Source organism: Euwallacea similis, chromosome 2 (genome assembly GCF_039881205.1).
Source record: "Euwallacea similis isolate ESF13 chromosome 2, ESF131.1, whole genome shotgun sequence".
NCBI classification, from domain to species: domain Eukaryota; kingdom Metazoa; phylum Arthropoda; class Insecta; order Coleoptera; family Curculionidae; genus Euwallacea; species Euwallacea similis.
The window spans coordinates 6,539,688-6,560,797 of NC_089610.1; the positions used below are offsets into that span (position 1 = coordinate 6,539,688).

The 21,110-nt window shown below is 37.1% G+C and overlaps 1 protein-coding gene across 1 annotated transcript; it reads left to right on the forward strand.

The window, feature by feature from the left end:
* The first annotated feature begins 1,348 nt into the window (after positions 1-1,348).
* On the forward strand, positions 1,349-19,150 carry Cht7 (chitinase 7). The gene is made up of 15 exons (XM_066405730.1): positions 1,349-1,520; positions 14,415-14,508; positions 15,106-15,343; positions 15,398-15,600; positions 15,656-15,835; positions 16,270-16,575; positions 16,629-16,756; positions 16,817-17,055; positions 17,110-17,312; positions 17,453-17,670; positions 17,723-17,879; positions 17,934-18,220; positions 18,275-18,583; positions 18,642-18,843; positions 18,901-19,150. Exons 1-15 carry the CDS (start codon positions 1,518-1,520, stop codon positions 19,113-19,115), a joined length of 2,982 nt encoding a protein of 993 aa, XP_066261827.1. The 5' UTR covers positions 1,349-1,517; the 3' UTR covers positions 19,116-19,150.
* The last annotated feature ends 1,960 nt before the right edge of the window (positions 19,151-21,110 follow it).

A 21,110-nucleotide genomic window follows, 5' to 3' on the forward strand; every position in this document is an offset into this window, starting at 1 on the left:
ACAATATTTGGCTGGCTTAATTTGCAGACATCATAAATAAAATTGAGGACGTGAGATTTAGAGTTGCAACATGTTCTTTGTGCAATAATATTATTTTCGGTTTAGACTCGGTATATCAAGGCTGGTGCTGCTAGGAGTTTAACGAACGTTTTTAACAGCGCGGTTGGGGTAAATTGAAAATACTAAATTTATCGTTAAATTGGCGCAATAGCTCAGCTAATATCACAAGTTAGAAGTGAATTTCGCCGTTTTTTTCTTGAAATGGCCAGAACTGAAGCGGGACCAAGAACATCAAGAAAGTATGGACCCAAAATGACGTACTTACCAGGCGTAAATAAAATTTTGCATTTACGATGAGAGTAACAATTTGCATAAGTATTTACACTGGGCAAAGCGAAGGATAGAGAAAGTTTATAGGATTGTTTATTGTCCAGAAAAGCCCATGTAAATAGCTATTGATTACTGAGCATCGATTGTTACATTATCTCGTGCCCTGCTTTTTCTAAGTTTCCTCGTTTGGGGCGCTAGTATAAGGATTCCTATCCTCAGGGATATGCTCTTAATTGAAAACGGAAAGTTTGAATGTATATTTAAGAGAATTTCATCTCTCACCTTCTTTCCTCTACCGAACCTCGCTGTTAAATATCAAATAAGAACCCACGACGAGTCACTCGACTGCTATCATTGCTAAGTTTATTTGAGAGTAATAATGTCTGTTTTTGACCCTCGTAGCGAATTTTAAGACAAGTTGCCTTGGAAATGCGGATGCATTCAATACTCAGGAAGTGACCTATAAACCGCACACTGGTCGTTTTGTAAATAGCCGCAAAGGAAAAGTCAAAAAGTCCAAATCCGGATATTCGAATCCGCCTTTGAGAATTATACAGAGGAACAGTGATGGTGCGAAATCTTCGAAACACATATCTACTAATGAATAAATTAATGTGTAGTGGCACTGTTGCAATCTTCTGTTTACATTACTTTTGGAATCTGGTTACTCCATCAACTTCCCTTATGATGTCAGATAACTATGTATGTCCCTTATGAGGAAAGCGCAGTTTCCCTAGTAAAACCGAAATTCCAAGTGAACATGCACAGAAACGGAACATATCCGTCAAATTCTTTTAATTCACATTTATTCTCTATTAGCAATAGTTCTTAAGTCCGCAAGTTTCCATCTATTAGACAAAGACAAGGTGATTAACTTTCGAATTTGCCGTGCTATATGTTCGGTCGGACAAAGATGAAGTTATGAGCGTTTCTTCGGTTGGACAAAGAAGGAGGTCAATGGGTAGGGGCCTTATGCAGCGAAATTCATACACTTCATGATCCGTACGCTGCAGTTTGATATAGGCAACACCAGACGAGCGAAAGAACTATCGCGCGGTCGATTTGAAATTACGATTGAAAGCGGTTTTTAGGTCGCATTGTATGTGATAGTGAGTGCGCTTGTTTTTGGATTTTATTTCGCCTTTGTCGCAGAGGTATTTGTTGGACTTTCGCATTTATTTCGCAAAATGGTATGTACCAAAGTAATTCAAGATTTGTATAAAATAAATCTGAATGTAACCTGAAGCTGCGGTATAGCGTTAATTTAGCAAACCTAAAGTGATTTTTGATAGGAAAATATCTAGGGGTTATATTAAGTATTTAAATTATATAGGGGCGACGTGACGAAACGATTTGTTGAAGCTCAGAATACTGAAGAAAAAGGAACATTTTTAAAAGTGAAGGTGTCGCATTAGACCAGGCTGTTTACGATTGTCTCTATAAAAATCATTCAAAGGATGTTCCTGTACCAAGTACAATGATAAGATATGAGAGACATGAGACATGAGACAAAGCGATTAAAGTCGCACGAGCAGCGAAACTGGAATGTAAAGGAGTAAAAAAACAGATGGAGAAGTTTAGCAAGCAACGGAAAGTAGAAGGACTTTTTAACTCCGAGAGTTGACTCTGTGCGTTAAAATGCCCCGACTATTCATCGCTGCAATTCTTCGTTAAATAACTACTTCCAGCGGCCGACTATTAACACGGTTGTGTAATCAATACAAACTGGACAATTAATGATTCACTTTTAAAAACCTGAAAACTTCAGTTCTACTTTAACGTACGATTTTATTATAGGCAGCCAAGAATACACGAGGTCAGTAAATACGGCCCTGTCGTCCTATTTGTCTCAACAGACAGGCATAGGCAAGATTTAGTTCTTGTGATCTGATCACTGCAACTTTCTCAAGACACTAAAGATTATAATGTATGCTCGAAGATTTTATGCTGAAGAAAATATCATTAATTAAAAGAATGTTAGTGTAATAAACGTTTTGCTTGAAATTGGTTTCTAAGTGAGCCTGCACCTGCTTACGGCATTGCAACTTCGCAGGACGGATTGTAAAAATATAGACGCTTATTACATGGTTGAAAAACAGTATTCGCCTGAACACACTGCGAAACTTTCGTATGCATAACAAGTGATTTAACTGTATCGTAAAAAGTTTGCTGATTACCTTGAGCTACCCACTCTTGCGAACCTTAGAGGCATAATTTAATTGTTAACAACTAATTGAAATTACTGTTAAACTATACCTTATTATTCCTTTTAATCTGTGACGATATAACTGTTGCATAAAAGAGGCACATGTGCGTTTTTTCATTTTTACGATAAAACAGATAAAAGTGAAACGCAACAAGAAACAAACTGAAGCAGAGCGTTAAATATCAAAAACCTCAATACAAACCAGATGACGAGCAGGTTCGGTTTTGTTGGTTACAACTTTTAACCTGATGACCTAAAGGTACATTCATTCATTATGGTCGCGTGGATCTCGGTTTTGTGTGGGATCCATTCGTGAATCGTGAGCTCGAGATGAAATAATATTACCATCATTCCTGCTTTAAAGACCGTTCGAAATGTTTCTGAATGAGTAAGCTGTTGTTGTTGATGATGCCACTGTATTGTAAGCAGATTTTTACTATTTTGTCTAGGTTAATTGGTTTACTAGTCAAGAAGCTCCTTTACAGGGTGTAATACATGATCATGGAGGACATATTTCAAGGGGTTCTTCAAAACAATTTAAAAATACTAATAGACTCATGGTCAAAAATGAACCATTTTCAATATACAGAGTGGCAAAAATCTAAAGTGTTTATGTCCGGACTTTGTAACGCGCACAGATATTCATTACCCCGACGAATCTAAGAATGTGAAAAATCTGTATTCAGGAACTTATTTACAAGCATATGGTAATGAGCAAGAACGCCTTCTTGCATAAGTCAAAAACATTATCTTAAGGACAGAAAACGATCCTCCAAAACTGGAGGTGATTGATTTTTCAAGAAGCTTTTTTACTCACTTTTTTATGATTTCCCAATCAGTTTTGCCGGAAGTTCAACTCGTACCAGACGTTTAACTGAAGATTCATATTGAAATGAATGTTATCTTATTAAATAAGGATTTTTTGTGATTCAAAAAAAGCTTTTTTCACATCTCCCTCGCAACGCTAATCGAAAATGCAGCAACAGGCTCAGTTACTACTATTTCTTGGGTTTTGTAACCTCTTCCACAGCATACAATGGGGCGATCATCCACTTCCTTAAAGTAATTTGGTCTGTTTCTTAAGGTGAATCTGCATTGTTCATTCTGATATAAAGCAATATTGGGTCCAACGGTCGTTAGTACATAGTAAAAAGTAAATGCTTGAGTTAGATTTCATACATTTCAGTTATAAATAACGTAATATTAACGGTTTTCTAATTCAAATCAAAACAAATATTTTGAGGTTATGAGACGCACAAAAGAGACATCTGAGAGAAGGTCTGCGATATTATCATCCTGTCTCTCTCGCTGCGTTACAAATATTCCATCCTTATCTGGCATTCGTCTAGAAGTTTTGGAACTCTGTCTTACCTGCGGTGGCACATTGACCTACTGCCTACAGAGCTATCTCTTTATTAAATAGATTATCCCCTTTAACCGGGCGCTTCATTCGCTGAACTTTGCAATGGAATGTCTGGAATGTTGACGTGACATATATTTGGAAGCGCCATATTTGCTTTCCGTTTAACGGAATATCTGTATTCACCTTGAATTGACCTTCATTGTAGAATGTGGAAGAAACTTGGGTATTTCAATATTAAGAAACTGTTTCGGCCTAATTTGACCTTTAGCCTAATTTTGTTTTATAGTTTATCTTAAAATAAAAATATATCTAAACAAAAACAAAATTATAAAAACTGTAGAAAATGTGCTCCTTCTAAGATGCAGTACTCGACTCCTTGTCTCACAGTCCAACGGACTTTTTCGAATATTCTAGGAGTACTTGTGGAATAATTATAATATTTGGCTTACTGTTTAAGCTGAATTTAAGATAGATTATGCCTGTGTTAATCTTTTTTATACAAACTATTAAACAATTTAATGTTATTCTTCGAAGGGTAAAAAACTGATTTACGTGAAATGAAAAGGACGTGAGATCTGATGATCCAGACTTTGCAGCTACAGCTATGTACTACATCACTTCATATGCTATCTCCTCTAAAGAGTGTTGAGGCATCCGGGACTTTCTGATAAGAGAGTTGGTTAAACTATATATTTTATAGATTGACAATAAAAGTATGAAATGATGAAGTAACGGTTCTATGTGGCGGCGAGGATCAACCATTTTATAGGGCTAGTAATATTCTTGTGTGATGTCTGGCCTCCCATAAGGGCGATACTGCTTAGATGACTAGCCAGATTGATCTTTTATTGGGGTGTTGCAGTTATATCGATTTAACGAAACGTGATTGTACAAAAACTCTGGTTCTTAAAAAAAAAGGGAGTGAAAGATTTATTATACAGGCAATCTTTTTTGACGATAATTGGTACTAAAATGTAGCCATGTCGGGAATATTACCAAAAATATGGAGATGTAAGTAACATAAGGGTACATAACACTTACATAAATAATACCAATAATTTTTATACTTAAAATGAGTGTTATGCCATTTCTGAGGAACGAACAGAGATATTGTAAATAACAGCTTAAACATTGCATATTTGAAGTTTAGCATCCATTGTAAACTACTGTGAGTACCTGCGCAACACTATTTGCGTTCTCATTCACATGAGATTTCAAAACGGTAATAAACCTGAAAGCAGAAAGACCATCAATAGTTTATACAAATTTAATCATTTAAATATTATTAGGTCTGTATCGACCCATAAAGTGTCAGTACCGACATAAGTACTCGCTAATAAAAAAAAGTTGCCGATCAAAATAATAATTATCAAAAATAATTGGGCAAGAAAGGATATTTAGAAACACGTTACCACGTTACATAAAATCAGCAGGTTCGAATTTAATATGGCCGACGTTATTTGGTTACGTAAAGTTAAATGTTGAAGTAGGTACGCCGAGCTTTTGTTCAACCGTGAGAGATAGCAATCTATATTACTTTGGTTACAGAAGTTAAGGAATTGTTCAGACCCATTCAGCACCTTCTTTAGTTTGTTCTTTTGCCGAAACGTGCACAAAAAAAGGTTTTATCGAAGCTGGAATCGATCAAGAGAATCAGGAAGTGCCAACGTGACCTTCTTAAGATTTGAAAAATTATGTAAATTTCTCAAGGATGGGTATACACTCAATTTATTGATTTTTGTAGCGGGAAACTAGTACCCAAATAGATAGTAAATGACTCAAAAATATCTAAAATTCATAAAACGCCGCCTTGGAGCTAGTCAAGGTGACAAGTTTACTGCGTATGAATGTTCACTGTCATTACTCGAAGTACATAATTCTGATTTCGATGTTGCCTCTATTACGAATATACAACCAATATGTTCTAGGTGAACAATAATATAATTAATGCGTGTCTTAATTGTTGAAAGGGAACTGGTCCATTGAAGGCAATGAACGAATTACCGCCTTGTAATCGTAAGTCAAGGCAAAGCTCCTCTCGGTGACAGGGATTGGCGGCATTTGCAAGCGATCTCAGCAATAAGTTTTCAACAATTTTTCCTTTTATAACTGCTGGTTCACAGAGTTCTTTACTTACATCCAGCATTGACGAAATGCTGTACGAGCAACATGTTGGGAAATAAGTCGTATTAGGTAGTGCGTTTTGAAATTATAGCGTCGTTGATTTTGCGCCATCCAAAAAGGTCCTCAAGAGGCGAATCATTATGGAATGAGAACTTTATATTGAAGGCTATTAAAAGTGCAATAGAAAATAATTGACACATATAGTATATGTAGCGCGAGTCTGGTGTCCATCCCTGATAACCGACTGATTCTTCACTCTTCTATTGTTGGACAAACAACAGGCAGAAATGGGTGGCGGGGGGTATAATGGTATTCGACATATCTCTACTTTTACATTTTTGTGAGTATTCCCATAGCAGCCATCTAGTTTACCCTTCTCAATAGCAATTCAGCGACTACTTCTTTGAGATTCTTTGCTTGTACGCTCTTGTAACCTTCCAATGGATAACCTCAAGTCTTGAACTTTCAAATACTTCCAGAGACACTGTTGGTTTTAGACGAGGCTCCATTAAGATAAATAAATAAATGAAATGTATCCCGACAAAAAATATTCCGGACATTTTGACTAGGCTACCCTGTATATTGATATATGTATATTTCTGTCTTACGTTGTACTGAACGAGTGCAACTGCACAGGTTACCAATGGTCCCAGTTACGCTGCTACCGTCGTAATCTCATAATCACACGAAAAATGGGTTGTTACATGATGCGTTTACCAAACACGAGAACAATCACAGCGGCATATTTGTAGTCGAAAAAGAAAAAAGTGCTTATCTGTTCCCTGTTCTTTTTTTTGATGCTATCAGGTGGAAATCTTCAAAAGGCTTCCTGCATTGTCAATTTTTACTTTATATTTCAGAATATATTCTTCATCATCAGCAATTACTCGCAATTTCGCTCCATATTGGTCGGCGACATGATCAAAATATAAAATGGTGAAAACCTTTAATATGCCTTGCGCAACGTCGTCTTGCGAACGTGCCTTAAACCGCTTCCTGTTCGAGCTTAACCAGTTTACGGTTTTGTTTACTGAGTTAGAATTACGATTTTACTACCTACTGAAAAAAGTTCTTTTATTTGATTTTTATCTGAATATTGTCTGTGGTTAAACTATTGTCTAATTCTTGACAAAAGCGTTCGCAAGTTTTCTAAGTTTCTTAACACGTTGGAAAGAAATTGTATTCTTTGGTGTGTTACCTAAACTGCGCACCAACCACAAATTTTGCCACACTGGGCACAAATCTTTGGAAACTTTTGAACCTTAAGTGGAAGCACAGTACCTTTCTTGTTGAAACCAACACCAACAACGTTCACTTTTATTTGAAACTTGACCAACAACCTTCAGTTTTTTTCACGTTGGTCTTGTTATTGATATCTGCCTGAGGTACTGCTCTACCATTTCGGGCTACAACGGCGACGTGATTATATTGAGGTCAATCTCAAATTGACCGTAACATTTTTTCAGAATTCTCTTTAGATATTACTAGAACTCGTAATGTGCGCAAAAAACCATCACAAAACCTCTAATAGCACACTTTACTGTTTTCTATCATTTTGTTGGTATTTAAGGTAAGGAAAGAAGGATCGAAATAATTAAATTTGTAGGAAAAAAATAGAAGCTTTTACACGCTTAGTACTGCTTCGTCTATTTATAGGGTGTCCCAGAAAAATTGGCACAAATGGTACAAAGAACGTTCAGCTACGTCATAAATCAGATTTCGCAATTAGGAAAATTAAAAAAAAATCTTTCACACCCTGTAAAATGAGAACAAGCGACTTTCGGATAAAAAAAATTAGCTAATGGCTCAGAAAACCTCGGTGCCGGCTTTGTCATATTCTTGCTCGTATGTGTCGATATTATTTAGCATGTCAGTTACCAATAAACCTTAGCTATGGTTAGAAAGGTTATTTTTCCAAGGAACAGTGCCTCTGAGACTATAAATTCAGAGTGATCCAATGGTGATTGTTCAGTCCATAAATACCTTGGCGGCCAGTTTGCGGAAACGCCTCACTTTGGCTCTCCGAGGAGGATCATACACATTTCTGATGCTTTACGCCGGAGCAACCATCAACAACTTGGCATTAGAATTTCAGTGATGTGAAAAAATGTGAGTGCATTGTACTTCGACTTAAAGAAAGGATTGCTAAATAGACTGGAAACATTCGCATTGTCTAGAGAATTTGCCGTTTGAATGATTTCTATATATAAATACGTTTAATTTTAGTTGACTATTTCATTTCAGTGTGGCAATGCACACCTTATATAATTTTAATATACTTGTAGCCTTAAAATTTTTTATTAAGTGGCTACGTTGCTACACTACTTTCCTAAATAAATCGCGCACTTAGGAGTACGTTCTGGAAAATGACGAATTAACATCAGAAATTCGCGGACGAGTTATGTTAATCTGTTGTGACATAACCCATGAAATTTAAGGTCAGTTGTGGCTATGAATATATAAAAGCCGAGGGAATGACAACATTTAACGTAATTTTGAAACTCTAAAGGTTATGATGCGGTATTTTGTTCATCGCTACTGCCTATGAATGGGTGAAGAGCCAATTCGTGGACATGCCGCAAAAAAAAATCCAAATTTTAGTTATTTTCATCGAATCTTGTTTCGCCTCAACAAGAATTTTTGAGAATTTTAAATTAATTCAGAAGGGAAATTAGAAAAACCAAGTTTTTCCAATCCGAATTCTGCTAAGCGATACACTGCCCATTAAATAGAATTAAATTATTGTTCCGAATATCAAGCAGTTGCATAATTGTGGCTAACTGCTAACACTGCTGAATGTGGCCAGTGCTTCCCCAGATCAGGCGTTCAGTGACTCACTTGAGCTGGGGCTGGTTGTTAGGCACGCTGGGTGCCCCACCCACAAAATCGCAATATTTACCAGAAACATCCAAAAAAAAGAAGTTTTTATGCGTGTTTATCACAATTAAAGGAGGTTTGGCTGCATACTTCTCTGTTTGTAATGTGCTACCGTTACTTTCTAATGGAGTAATATTGGAGTCTGAACCAGTGCGCTCATAGAACAATGCCATCCTTGCACCTTCCCTAAACTGAAATATCTCAGCTAATTAAAATTAATTGAACCGTGAGTTCTTTAGTATCGTTTGCTTATTCTACATTAATAACAATAATAATTGTTTGCTTTGAAGGATTTTTTATCTCTTTGCTCTTGACAGAGTGCATACTTCAATAACCAAGCTGAAAACGAAAGTTGTCCATTAACCGAGTACTTCAAACCGGTACTCATAGACCAAACCTCGCGAAGTGCAGTAAACATAGCGGTTAATACTGCAGTTTTTTTAATTAATTGCCCATTACTGTTCGGTGACTGCATAATATTTCTAGGTCCCACGCCTGATGTCTAAAAATCATAATATCTATTACTTACAACCCCAATCAATTTCTAAGCCGTGGTTACATTACTGGTTTAACATATTCCCTGAATGTGTAAAGAATTTCTAAACTCGACTGCTCTGTTCGAATATATTATGTCTGCAAGTGCAAAACATGAAACCGAGACAGCTAGTTTTGCATTATACCATAAATATTACTTTAACTGGTAAGTTTAAAGCAAGAGAAAGTCGTTAAAATTGGGTTTTAGGGTATGTGGTTTGATTATTCGACATTATTGCTAATGGAAGTGTTACGATTTTAAACGAACGTTGAATATGTGAAATTATTTGCATATTGTTGAGGTACATGTTTAAAAGAAAAAGTTGTTGAATGTATTCATGTCGCTGTGGTTTCATTTCTCTGAAAGTGCAACATGAATAAAAGAAATTTTTGATGTAACTTAATGAAAAACCTTCCAAAAAAGCATATTTGTAGACGGATTTTCACTAAGATATTTGTCGCCGACACGTGCCACCTATTATTGCAACTCATAGAAAATGTCCAAATTTCTAATTCCTCTTATCGTGAAGATCAAAGTTGCCACATTGTTAGACCGGCACAATTCTGCATATTTGCCCTTTTTTCCTGGGTGTTCTTATTGTTCAGCATCTAACATCTTCCAATTCAAAAGTGCACTTTTGCAACACCAACCTTATTAACGGTACAATGAGACAATCCGACTTAGACAGTTATGTAAAAAATGCCCATATTTGCATTCAATGGTTCTCATACAAAAGCTCATTATCCACTATTTTTAAGCCTAAGATTCAAATAAGCTCATCTCGATATGAGGCTTTACGTAGGCTTCTTTGTTAGCGTCGACAGACAATGTTTGTGACCTTAGTTTGTGTCTAAAAAATAACAACATTTCGAAGAGGTGACTCTCGAAGGTCAAAAACCGTCTAATTGATGTAATGCATCGTGAGTAAATGTCCCATCAATGCCACGTAAAATCGTGATATTTAGTAATTTCAATGTGTTTGCTCAGGAAGTTTGTATATTGTATGACTAGTCATGATGAGGATTAAGTTAATGAAATAAGTGTTGGGTTCAATGGAAACTATGAAATACGATTATTAGATCATTTCATTTACCCATATTAATGAAAATATTGCTTATCTGATATCACAATATTATGTATGTATGTACGGATATAAATTCTGAAATGAGTCTGTTTTGCCTTGGCCTGTTTTCTAGTTATTATTTTATCATCTTTATGATAACGGTATGTAAGTAATTACAGAGATTTAATAATGTTGGTCAGCTGAAGCTTCAGGAACAAAAAGTATTTTAGGTGGATTGAGGATAGAGTTGATAAAGTAACCGATAATTGCCTCCTGTCGTAGTATGCCTATGTGTCCTCGGTTTTAGTACTTAAGAACTTGGCAAAACTTGTAAACGCTCTCTTCGCCAAAGTGCCGCGTTAACCTGTACTTCGTCAACCAAGTTCTTCATTTTTGTAAACCTGATTGAGGTCCATTATTTAAGAGTGAAATAAATTACTTGGTAATTGTTCCTGAGTTTGCTGTTCCAAGGTCCATTACAGATAATAACCCAGTATTCAGATCTGGGCTCTTTCAACTCTACTGAAATCGTGGATCTTAAATTTAATCAAATATCCAGCTAATACCGTTTATACATCAGATTCTGATGTATACTTTAATTATAATCAAAGTAATACGTTCAAAGATTCATTGAAGCCGTAAGTTTTTTAATTTTTGCCTTCGCGAGGAAGGTACTTTTTGTCGATGCATTCCTATATCTGTACCTCAGGGGTGAACTGTACTAAATCTGATTTCTATCGAATGTGAGTTTCTTGTACTCAGTCCAATGACATTTAACATTAAACGACTGAGTACAGAAAGCTCGCATTCGATAGAAATTGGATTTAGCACAGTTTACCCCTGAGGTACAGACATTATCTCAATTACCCAAAAAAACACCAAATATGGACGTGAAATGAGTATAATGGCCAACGCTACCATCATGCAAACATGGACATTCTTCATGAATTAAAAATCGCTCCAAGCCAAAGACTTCATATTTATCATAATGATAACGATCTCTGATACCCGATAATTGCGATCGCAATACTGCCAATTAAGATATTTTTTCTTTACGTTCACCCATTAGAACTTTAACACTAATTCGTCCATTACTGAATGGAAATGAAGCAACGTGAAATTCCTAGTTGACTCCGATTGAGAAGAACGTTAATGATCGGCTTGGGAAGTCTTCAAATACCACAGGAGAAATTTTGTTACTTGGATATCGTGTGTTCAATCCAGCGCGAAAATTTATGTTTAATGGCAGTTTATGTTTGTTGAAATGTACATTTAACAGGGTTGGCCTGGTATAAATCGATTGATTTATATCGTGATCTAAATCAAGTCTTTTTTTAGCGAAATCGAGATTTAAATTGAGGGATTGCTGGATTCGCTGCGGTCTTGGAAAACTCAAGTAAAATAATGTGCCCGTATTAAGGCAATTTGATAAATTTGAAGAATCTGCAGTTCGCTAACGAGGGATTTTTAGAACACGGTTTATAGGGTAAATTAATACTATTTCTAAGTGAAGATTTCGCTGTTTAACTTTAACTACTTAATTTTGACATACCACGTACATTAACATCTAATTAGGAAACATGAAATGATTTATAGAGTATTAGTTAATTAATTCAGTTTTTAACGGTAGTTTTGTTACATAACAAATGTTTAATCGTTGTCATAATATATAACATATGGTTCGAGTCCATTCACTTTTAATATAAAGATCGTATACATAATATAGAGTTAGTGCATATCAGTCGGTGACACAGGTTTTCCTATCAATAGCACTATGCCTAATCATTTTAACATGTATCAGTATATGTGGTAGTTCCTGTAATGGCGTCACGACTACAAGTTTGGATATTTGCTGCTAATGAATTAATTTGAAATTCAAAAAGTATGAAAACCAGCTGAACAAAACTGGGCTCTGTTGCCCATTCTCGATGAAACCGCTACATTTCTAGAAAAGCGGCCACAGCTTCGGAACTTGGAAGATTTGTAGTTCTACTTTTAATCCAATTTGTCAATAAAATGAACTCATAAAAGGCCTAAAAGAAGCATTTATTTTCCAAAAGAGACTCTTTCCTCCCTACCCTTACGCACCTGGTCCATGTTTGGCGAAATAATGACACTCCCTTACACAGCATTAATATATAATAAATCAAATAGTATGAATGATGAATGGTATAATGCAAGCCAAAGAAAGGTTCGTTTAGTCTGACACCTTTAATACCACATACAGTTTCTTAATGTCTAGTGACCTCGTCTGGTGTAATAAAGCCCTACATATCAGCACTGCAGACAGCAGTTCGACTTCCTATTTGTCGCACCATGGTTCCTTATACCGTAGAACTGGTTAGTCGATTATGGTATGATCAAGAGATTGGCATGGTCAATTGACGAATTAATCGTTCCGACCAAATATCCGTAACAATCATTTCAAATAAACCACCAAAACAGAGGTTAAAAACCGTAAAGTGGAACAGCCAACGTTTAAGCTGCTTGTAGATCATTGTTTCTAGATCAATTATTGCTCAATCGTTAATTGGCAACACGCCCCATCATGGTAGGCCTGAGGCATTCCCATAATATGTCTGGGATTTTAAAATAGACGCCAATGTTGATATTCAATGGAGATAAATTGGAAGGAAAACGTTAACCTCAGCGGACCTGAACTAAATTATGACGTAAATGTAAATTTGTCGTATAAAGTGGAGGAAAATGAGGATATTGAAAAGGAAATAAATATTAAAAATAATTTTGATATGCAAAAATTGAAGATTTGAATGCGGGGCTCGATGAAAAACTGTTGGGCTCCACTTTTATGGTTAAAAATATACTTTTCTATTTTTCAAAATGGCGGCTAATACGTCATAAACATGTTTCCCCAGGAGCACACTTTTTCTCCGGGTAATAGTATCTAGCCAAATAAAATTATTCAAAAGCATCCCAATTCATCCCTCTTATAGCTGAGAGACTGGGTGCTGAACAAGAAAAAATTATGCGTAGCTGATATTCCTTGAGAGCGAACTATTCATCAGCTGGATTTGGGTATCATACACCATTGGTGTAGAATATAGCATCATGGAAGATCATGCGCTACGTAACCCTTCATACTTGTGCTTTTGACGTATCTGTCAATTTGTCAGGGACCTGAGACACTTTCAAGCAAATTCAGTTAATTTCTTTAAAAATGATACGAGTACCTTTTGATTCCATATCGGAAACCACAGAAGACGATAGGAAACTAGCCCGAAAAAGCGTGTACACCAATCTAGTCATTTTTGGAGCACTAGTGTTCATCATCAGATTGCTGCCTCTGTTCTCCTCCAGTCGTGATGAATTGGATTCTGGAGTTGCCCTACAAAAGGTTGTGAAATTTGGCGTTTGTTAATTATCTCATGCATCGTTTCCTAAATAAATAGCATCATTATCATAGCAGTTTTCGTGTTAATAGCGCTACAAGTCAACCTCTTGTCAATTAACGAGCTATGACTAACCGGTTTAATTTTTTGCTTCATTAAAGACGGTAAATGAAACAACGGATGTTCCACGAGAACTAGTGGCTGAAAAAACACTTACAGCATGTAGACCAAGTCTTATTGGGCAGCTAATTGAGGAAAGATCAATAAATGTAACAATGGCCCACCCAGTCGCTGTTCGAAGGTTAACAACTGTGCCGACAATCTGAAGAATAATATGCATACTCATATTGATATAAGTCGCATTTAAAGGCGAGGTCTGTTGTAATTTATCAATTTCATTATGAGTATTATTGAAACATATCTAATATATCGTATCGGGATGTGGAGCTAATTATTTCACTGTTAATGTGGGGGTTTATGCATTTTATGCGCATTTAATTTTAATAACAATTATACGCAATTGATGCACTCTTTTTTATGTAGATTGATACATATTTTTGTTGCAGATACCACGACCTAGATGTAAACTCCGGACACTTTTGTTTATAGGTTTAGTAGTATTGCTCCTAGTCCAAATTGCCAATTCGGAGAGAGATCGACGTAAGTAACTTTTATAAAGCTTCACTCCAGAAATAAGTCGAAATAATTTTTCAACCATATCGATATACAGGGTGTTCGTTTCTGGAGCTCAACTACGAGGATCTGGGTACGCAGTCACTTAAATTTGAGGCGTATGAAAAATTCCATCGACATTTGGAGGTATTCAAGGAAACACTGTAACCGTGAATAAACGTTTTCATTATTTTCTTGTAAATAAGCTTCGAGAAACAAAATCCACTACTGTTGTTCATGAATATTTGAACTTCACAATTACCAATTTTATATGACGAAAATCGGGGTCGGGCCACAAGAGATTAAAAAGGTGAGAACACCAAGGAAAAAGTCGTTGTTGACCTCTAAAAATCCGTAAAAGCCGTGAAAACGCAGTACGCCACTGACGTCACCCATCTATTACTATACCTCGTAAATTCTAGTCTAACAACATGGGGATGTCAATCCCCCTCCTTTTCTGTCACGACATTTCTTTGAATAGAATTTCCTAACTACATTCTTTCCTCTTTTGCCGTATCGTGATTTCCAATCAGACAACACATGATACGTTATTTCGCTGAATAAATGGAACGTTTGACTTTTCAGCTACACGAAGACGACTGCGACGTCCAGTGAAACCCGCCAGCTCCTCATCATCCAGCTCCCAGAGCGCAGCGCTCTCCAAAGACCAAGAAGTGTCTTCTAGTGTGAGCAAATTTCGAAGAACTCGTCCGGGGCTGAAGCGCAAATCAGACTCTGATAACGCCGTAAGTGCCACAACTACCAAAAAAGACAAAGATGGATATAAGGTTGTGTGCTATTATACTAACTGGTCACAATATAGGTAAGAAGGCATTGAGGAATACTTTAGGAAATTCAATCCTTTTGGTCATTTAAGAATCAAAATTGGTAAATTTACCCCAGAAGATATTTTACCGGATCTATGCACTCACCTCATCTTCGCGTTTGGATGGCTCAAGAAAGGTAAACTGTCCTCGTTTGAAAGCAACGACGAAACCAAAGATGGAAAAGTGGGATTGTATGAAAGGATTCAGAAGCTTAAGAAGGCGAATCCTAATTTGAAGACTTTACTGGCCATCGGTATGTTGCAAACTCACTAAAGAACAGAAAAAATTCACTTTGGCTTAAACTTCAGGTGGCTGGTCTTTTGGAACCCAAAAATTCAAGGATATGTCCAGCACTAGATATGCCAGGCAAACGTTCATCTTCAGTGCCATTCCATTCCTTAGGGACCGAGGATTCGATGGGCTTGACCTGGATTGGGAATATCCCAGCGGAAGTGTGGATAAGAAGAACTTTGTTGCCCTTGTTAAAGGTACGATTTTCTGGTCCCAACCGTTTAATTTTAAAATGTCTGCTTAAATTAAATAGCCAAACGGTGGTGGTAATTTTGCCAGTTGTACTACTTTGGTGGTTAGCTGTTAAGATGTCGTTTTAGATGGCATTTTCATTGCTTGAGGCGGATATGCATAAATCTCTGAAGGATTTATCATTATTGGAAAGTATATTTGCGAACCAGTTCTATGATTTAGTACATTTGAAATATTATTTAATTTATACTGAATCATTCAGCTCTGTAGGAAATTGACTATTAATCATTGAGTGTCAGTAGTGCTGACTTGGTTTTGTTGTAAATAAAGTGAAACTGAAAAAGTCTCTCAGCCATCGATTACTTTCCATTTAACTTGAGTAAACACATATTTTTTAGCTTTAGCATTACCATAAATTAATCTTAAACGTATTTATCAGAACTTCGAGAGGCCTTCGAAGCCGAAGCCCAGGAAATCAAAAAACCACGTCTGCTACTATCAGCGGCAGTACCCGTAGGTCCTGATAACATCAAAGGAGGATACGATGTTCCGGCTGTGGCTTCATACATGGACTTTATCAACGTCATGGCCTACGATTTTCATGGAAAATGGGAAAAGGAGACCGGACACAATGCTCCTTTATATTCACCCAACTCAGACAGCCAGTATCAAAAACAGCTGAACGTTGATCACGCTGCCAATCTTTGGGCTAAGTTGGGAGCCCCCAAGGAAAAACTTGTGATTGGTAAGAGATTGGTCAATACATCGGACTTTTAATCGATTAATCGTGGTTTTTAGGTATGCCAACATACGGTAGATCATTTAAGCTCTCAAACCCGGCCAAACATGGAGTGCATGCTCCTGCTAGTGCTGGTGGGACTGAGGGAAAGTACACCAAAGAATCTGGATTCCTAGCATATTATGAGGTAATGCGCTACAGGGCTTAAGTATCATGATTGTATTAAATATGGATAATGCACTTTTAGATTTGTGAGATGTTGAGGAATGGTGCTACTTATTACTGGGACGATGAAATGAAGGTTCCCTATTTAGTGGACGGAGATCAGTGGATTGGCTTCGACGACGAGAAATCGATCAGGCAAAAGATGAAATGGATTAAAGATAATGGATTTGCCGGCGCCATGGTCTGGACTGTCGATATGGACGACTTCACTGGTACCGTGTGTGGAGGAGATGTTAAATACCCCTTGATAGGAGCTATGAGGTAATAATTAGCCAAAACATTTATAAATGTATCAACTCTTAATGAGGACTTCAGGGAGGAACTCAGAGGTATCTCCAGAGGTAAAGATGCAAAAGACGTGGATTGGCAAGCTGTCGCTGGTGCTAGCGAGGAGGATGAAGAAGAAGAAGAAGTGGTTGAGAAGCCAAAACCAATGAAGATCGCAGTGTCCGAAGTGTTGAAGCGAAATAGGAAGCCATTAAGCAAAAAGGCGCATAAAAACGCGATTAATAAGAAAGGTGCTTATCTGGTCTATATTATGAGCCTATTTTGTCATGAGCTGCTATACTGGGTGACAGAGGAGTCATGCATCAGACCGTCATTTTTTTTATAATTGCCACATGTCTCCCGATATGTCATAAGTACTTATTTATTGCAGTGAGAAAGCCACAAGTATTCTGTTACATGACCAGCTGGTCCCAGAAGCGACCAGGAGCAGGAAAATTCACACCCGAAGATATCAACCCAGCCTTATGCACCCATATAGTTTACGCTTTTGCCACCTTAGATGATCACAAATTGGCAGAGAGTAACGACAAGGACCCGGAAATGTATGAACGAGTTGTAGGATTGAGAGAAAAGAACCCCGATTTAAAGGTACCTTCCCCATATTCTTCTGACTCAAACTTACTATGAACTTTGGTGTTAGATATTACTGGCGATTGGAGGATGGGCCTTTGGATCCACCCCATTCAAAGACTTGACAGGTAACGTTTTTCGAATGAATCAGTTTGTCTACGATGCCATAGAATTCTTGAGAGAGTACAAGTTCAATGGGTTGGATGTTGATTGGGAATATCCAAGAGGTTTGTAGCGTCTTACTCTGGTAACTATTGTTAATAAGTAAGTACGTACTTCAGGAGCCGATGACAGAGTCGCATATGTCTCTTTGCTGAAAGAACTGAGAGTTGCTTTCGAAGGGGAAGCCAAAACTAGCGGTCAACCAAGACTTCTTTTAACAGCAGCAGTGCCAGCTTCCTTCGAAGCCATTGCTGCAGGTTACGATGTTCCTGAAATCTCCAAATACCTCGATTTCATCAACGTTATGACTTATGACTTCCACGGTCAATGGGAAAGGACAGTGGGACACAACAGTCCTTTGTTCCCATTAGAAAGTGCTACTAGTTATCAAAAGAAACTGACAGTGGTACGTAGAAGAAAATCAGTTATTGGAGATTATTATTAAAACTCGATATTTTAGGATTATTCTGCGAGAGAATGGGTGAAGCAAGGAGCCCCCAAGGAAAAACTAATGATTGGAATGCCCACTTATGGACGCAGCTTTGAGTTGGTCAACATGACCCAGTTCGATATTGGAGCCCCTGCTAGTGGAGGCGGCAAGCCTGGGAAGTATACCTCTGAGGCAGGATTCATGAGTTTCTACGAAATTTGCGACTTCTTGCATGAAGACAACGTTACGTTAGTTTGGGATAACGAGCAGCAAGTGCCTTTCGCCTACAAAGACAATCAGTGGGTTGGATTTGATGATGAGAGGAGTTTAAAGACAAAAGTGAGTTATTGTTATTTTGGACCATCGATTGTTTAGCCTGCGGTGTAATTACTCGTAGATAGCCTGGCTGAAGGAGGAAGGTTTTGGAGGAATAATGATCTGGTCAGTGGACATGGACGACTTCCGAGGTTCTTGCGGCAGCGGCAAATACCCCCTGATCAACGCTATAAGACAAGAACTGGATGGCTATAAAGTGAAACTAGAATTTGAAGGTCCCTATGAAACTCACGTGGGCTCTGGGCAATATACCACTAAAGATCGTATGTACAACATATTGATACATTCGCGCTCCTATACAATGCCTCTTTATCCCATAGCAACTGAGATTACTTGTGACGAGCAGGATGGCCACATCAGTTACCACCCTGACAAGTCGGACTGCAAGATGTACTACATGTGTGAAGGAGAGAGAAAGCACCACATGCCATGTCCTGCAAACCTGGTTTTTAATCCCAACCAAAACGTCTGTGATTGGCCTGAAAATGTGGAGAGTTGTCAGGAGTTTACGCCAGCACCTCCTACCAGGAGGTAGATTTAATTTAGTCGATGAGTTCGTGTTATAAGATTTTAAAAACGGTTGTGAAGACAATATTTCCATGTCATTTTGTTGTAAATACTGTACCTTGTTTTAAAAGGGGAATTTTATTTAAAATTGTTTCAGTTGCGTTGTAAGAAATATTGCGAGCTTAGGTGTCACCGCATTGCGATAATTTCAATTTTACTATGTTAAAAAGATTCATTCACTGCCATATTTTAACAGCTTTCTTTGCTACTTTATCCAAAAATTCATATTTTTAATACAAACCTGCTATTAATGTACATACGTTATATCTTGGGGGTTTTCAAAAGCCATCTGCGTCGATTGTCAGATATGTTACGGCAAAACTGATGAAACTCGGTTATTTATGAAATATTTATACACGATTTTTAAGCATTAACCCTGAACTATAAGTTAAGGTTCGAAAGTAACATTTTGTATATGTACTTAGTTGTTATGTTAAGCGTAGACTGTATATAATTATTTTAAAATAAATTATTAAAAAAAAACCTTGCATTTAATACGGAAGATAGTAAGTTCTAGCGCTTCCAGCGACCGTCGGCCATTAACATAATTGCTACGACACACAGGGTGTGTTTTTCTGAATAAATGTGAAGGAAGCAAAAAAAATTGTGGCTGTTTAAGCTCAATTTCAATCTCTTTTTCTGTGATAATCAATTACGTCCAGTTGATTGACCGCAAAGTAGATTTGTTGGAAAATTCACATTTTGTAATTTTATTACTTACTTTATATTCATTAAATCTACTTCTGCGTAAACGCTAAAGATTATAAGCTTAAACTATGGCTCGTAGAAAATAAATCTCTTGGTCAATTTCATTTTACGTCTTATCGTTTTAGCTGGTTATAAGGCTTTATAGCAAAGTTTTCAAGTCTACAGAGTCCTTCTAGCACGATCAGCTGCGGTTTATTGTCACCTTGAGTTCCATTTCTATATTAATTAGGTATATTGTCAAATCTTCCATCGGTACTGTTTCTAAACCCAGTTTCTATCCCCAGTTTGCATCTTAAGCACCGCAGACATTCTAGATTCTAAATGATGTTAAATGGATAGATCGTCTAGATACTTCTGATTACTTCACCTTCAATTGCAGATAAAGCTTTTCATTCAAGGTATTGTGGCCAAACCATCGTTTGTGTATATGTATAAGGATCATAGCAAAGAGCCTGTGATGTTGGCAAACTACAATTAACATGTTCGCTGCCCAGGCAAATTTGGTTATCATTCTCATATGCCAATATCTGTTTTTTGACAAAACGGTAATATTTACAGCTGAAATCTATTTATTGGCTAAAATAATTATATGTAATGTAATACTTACAATATAAACCAGAACGCTTATAAGCGTCGTGGGTAGCGAACGTGTTAAAAAATGGTCCGGCGATGATTGACCAATTTCAGGAAAGTTATTATTATATAATATTAATGAGAAACGAATAATTATTTACGTCACAAGTCCAGTAGGAGGTCAGAAGCTGAGTTTGGGAAATGTCGACGGGTTCCAGGTAAAATTTATTTTGCGAAAAAATACTGTTAAGACCTCTGTCTTATTAAAGCCAAGTCAACGTGGCAACACCTTTTTTTTTAGGAACTGAACTGGTACCACTATATGACGTAATGCCTTGTTGCCGGCTTTGTCACATTTTTGTCCGTGTTCATCGATATTTTTAGCACGCAAATTAGTAGGTTTTGTCAATAAATCTTTAACTATGGTTAGGAAGATTTTTTTTGCGCGAAATACCATCTCTGAGACTGCGAACGTAGGGTGGTCCCAAAGCGGTTATCCAGTCCATAACTATCCTGACGGCCGCTTTGCATAATCACCGCACTGCGGCCCTACGAGAAGGTTCTGACACACTTCCAGACCAATCAACAAACACAAACTATATTTCTCGTTTCGACATTAGTAAATTTATTGTGTCGAGGCATTCGTGAAAGCATAACAGACTTTACTTACCGCATTAATGAA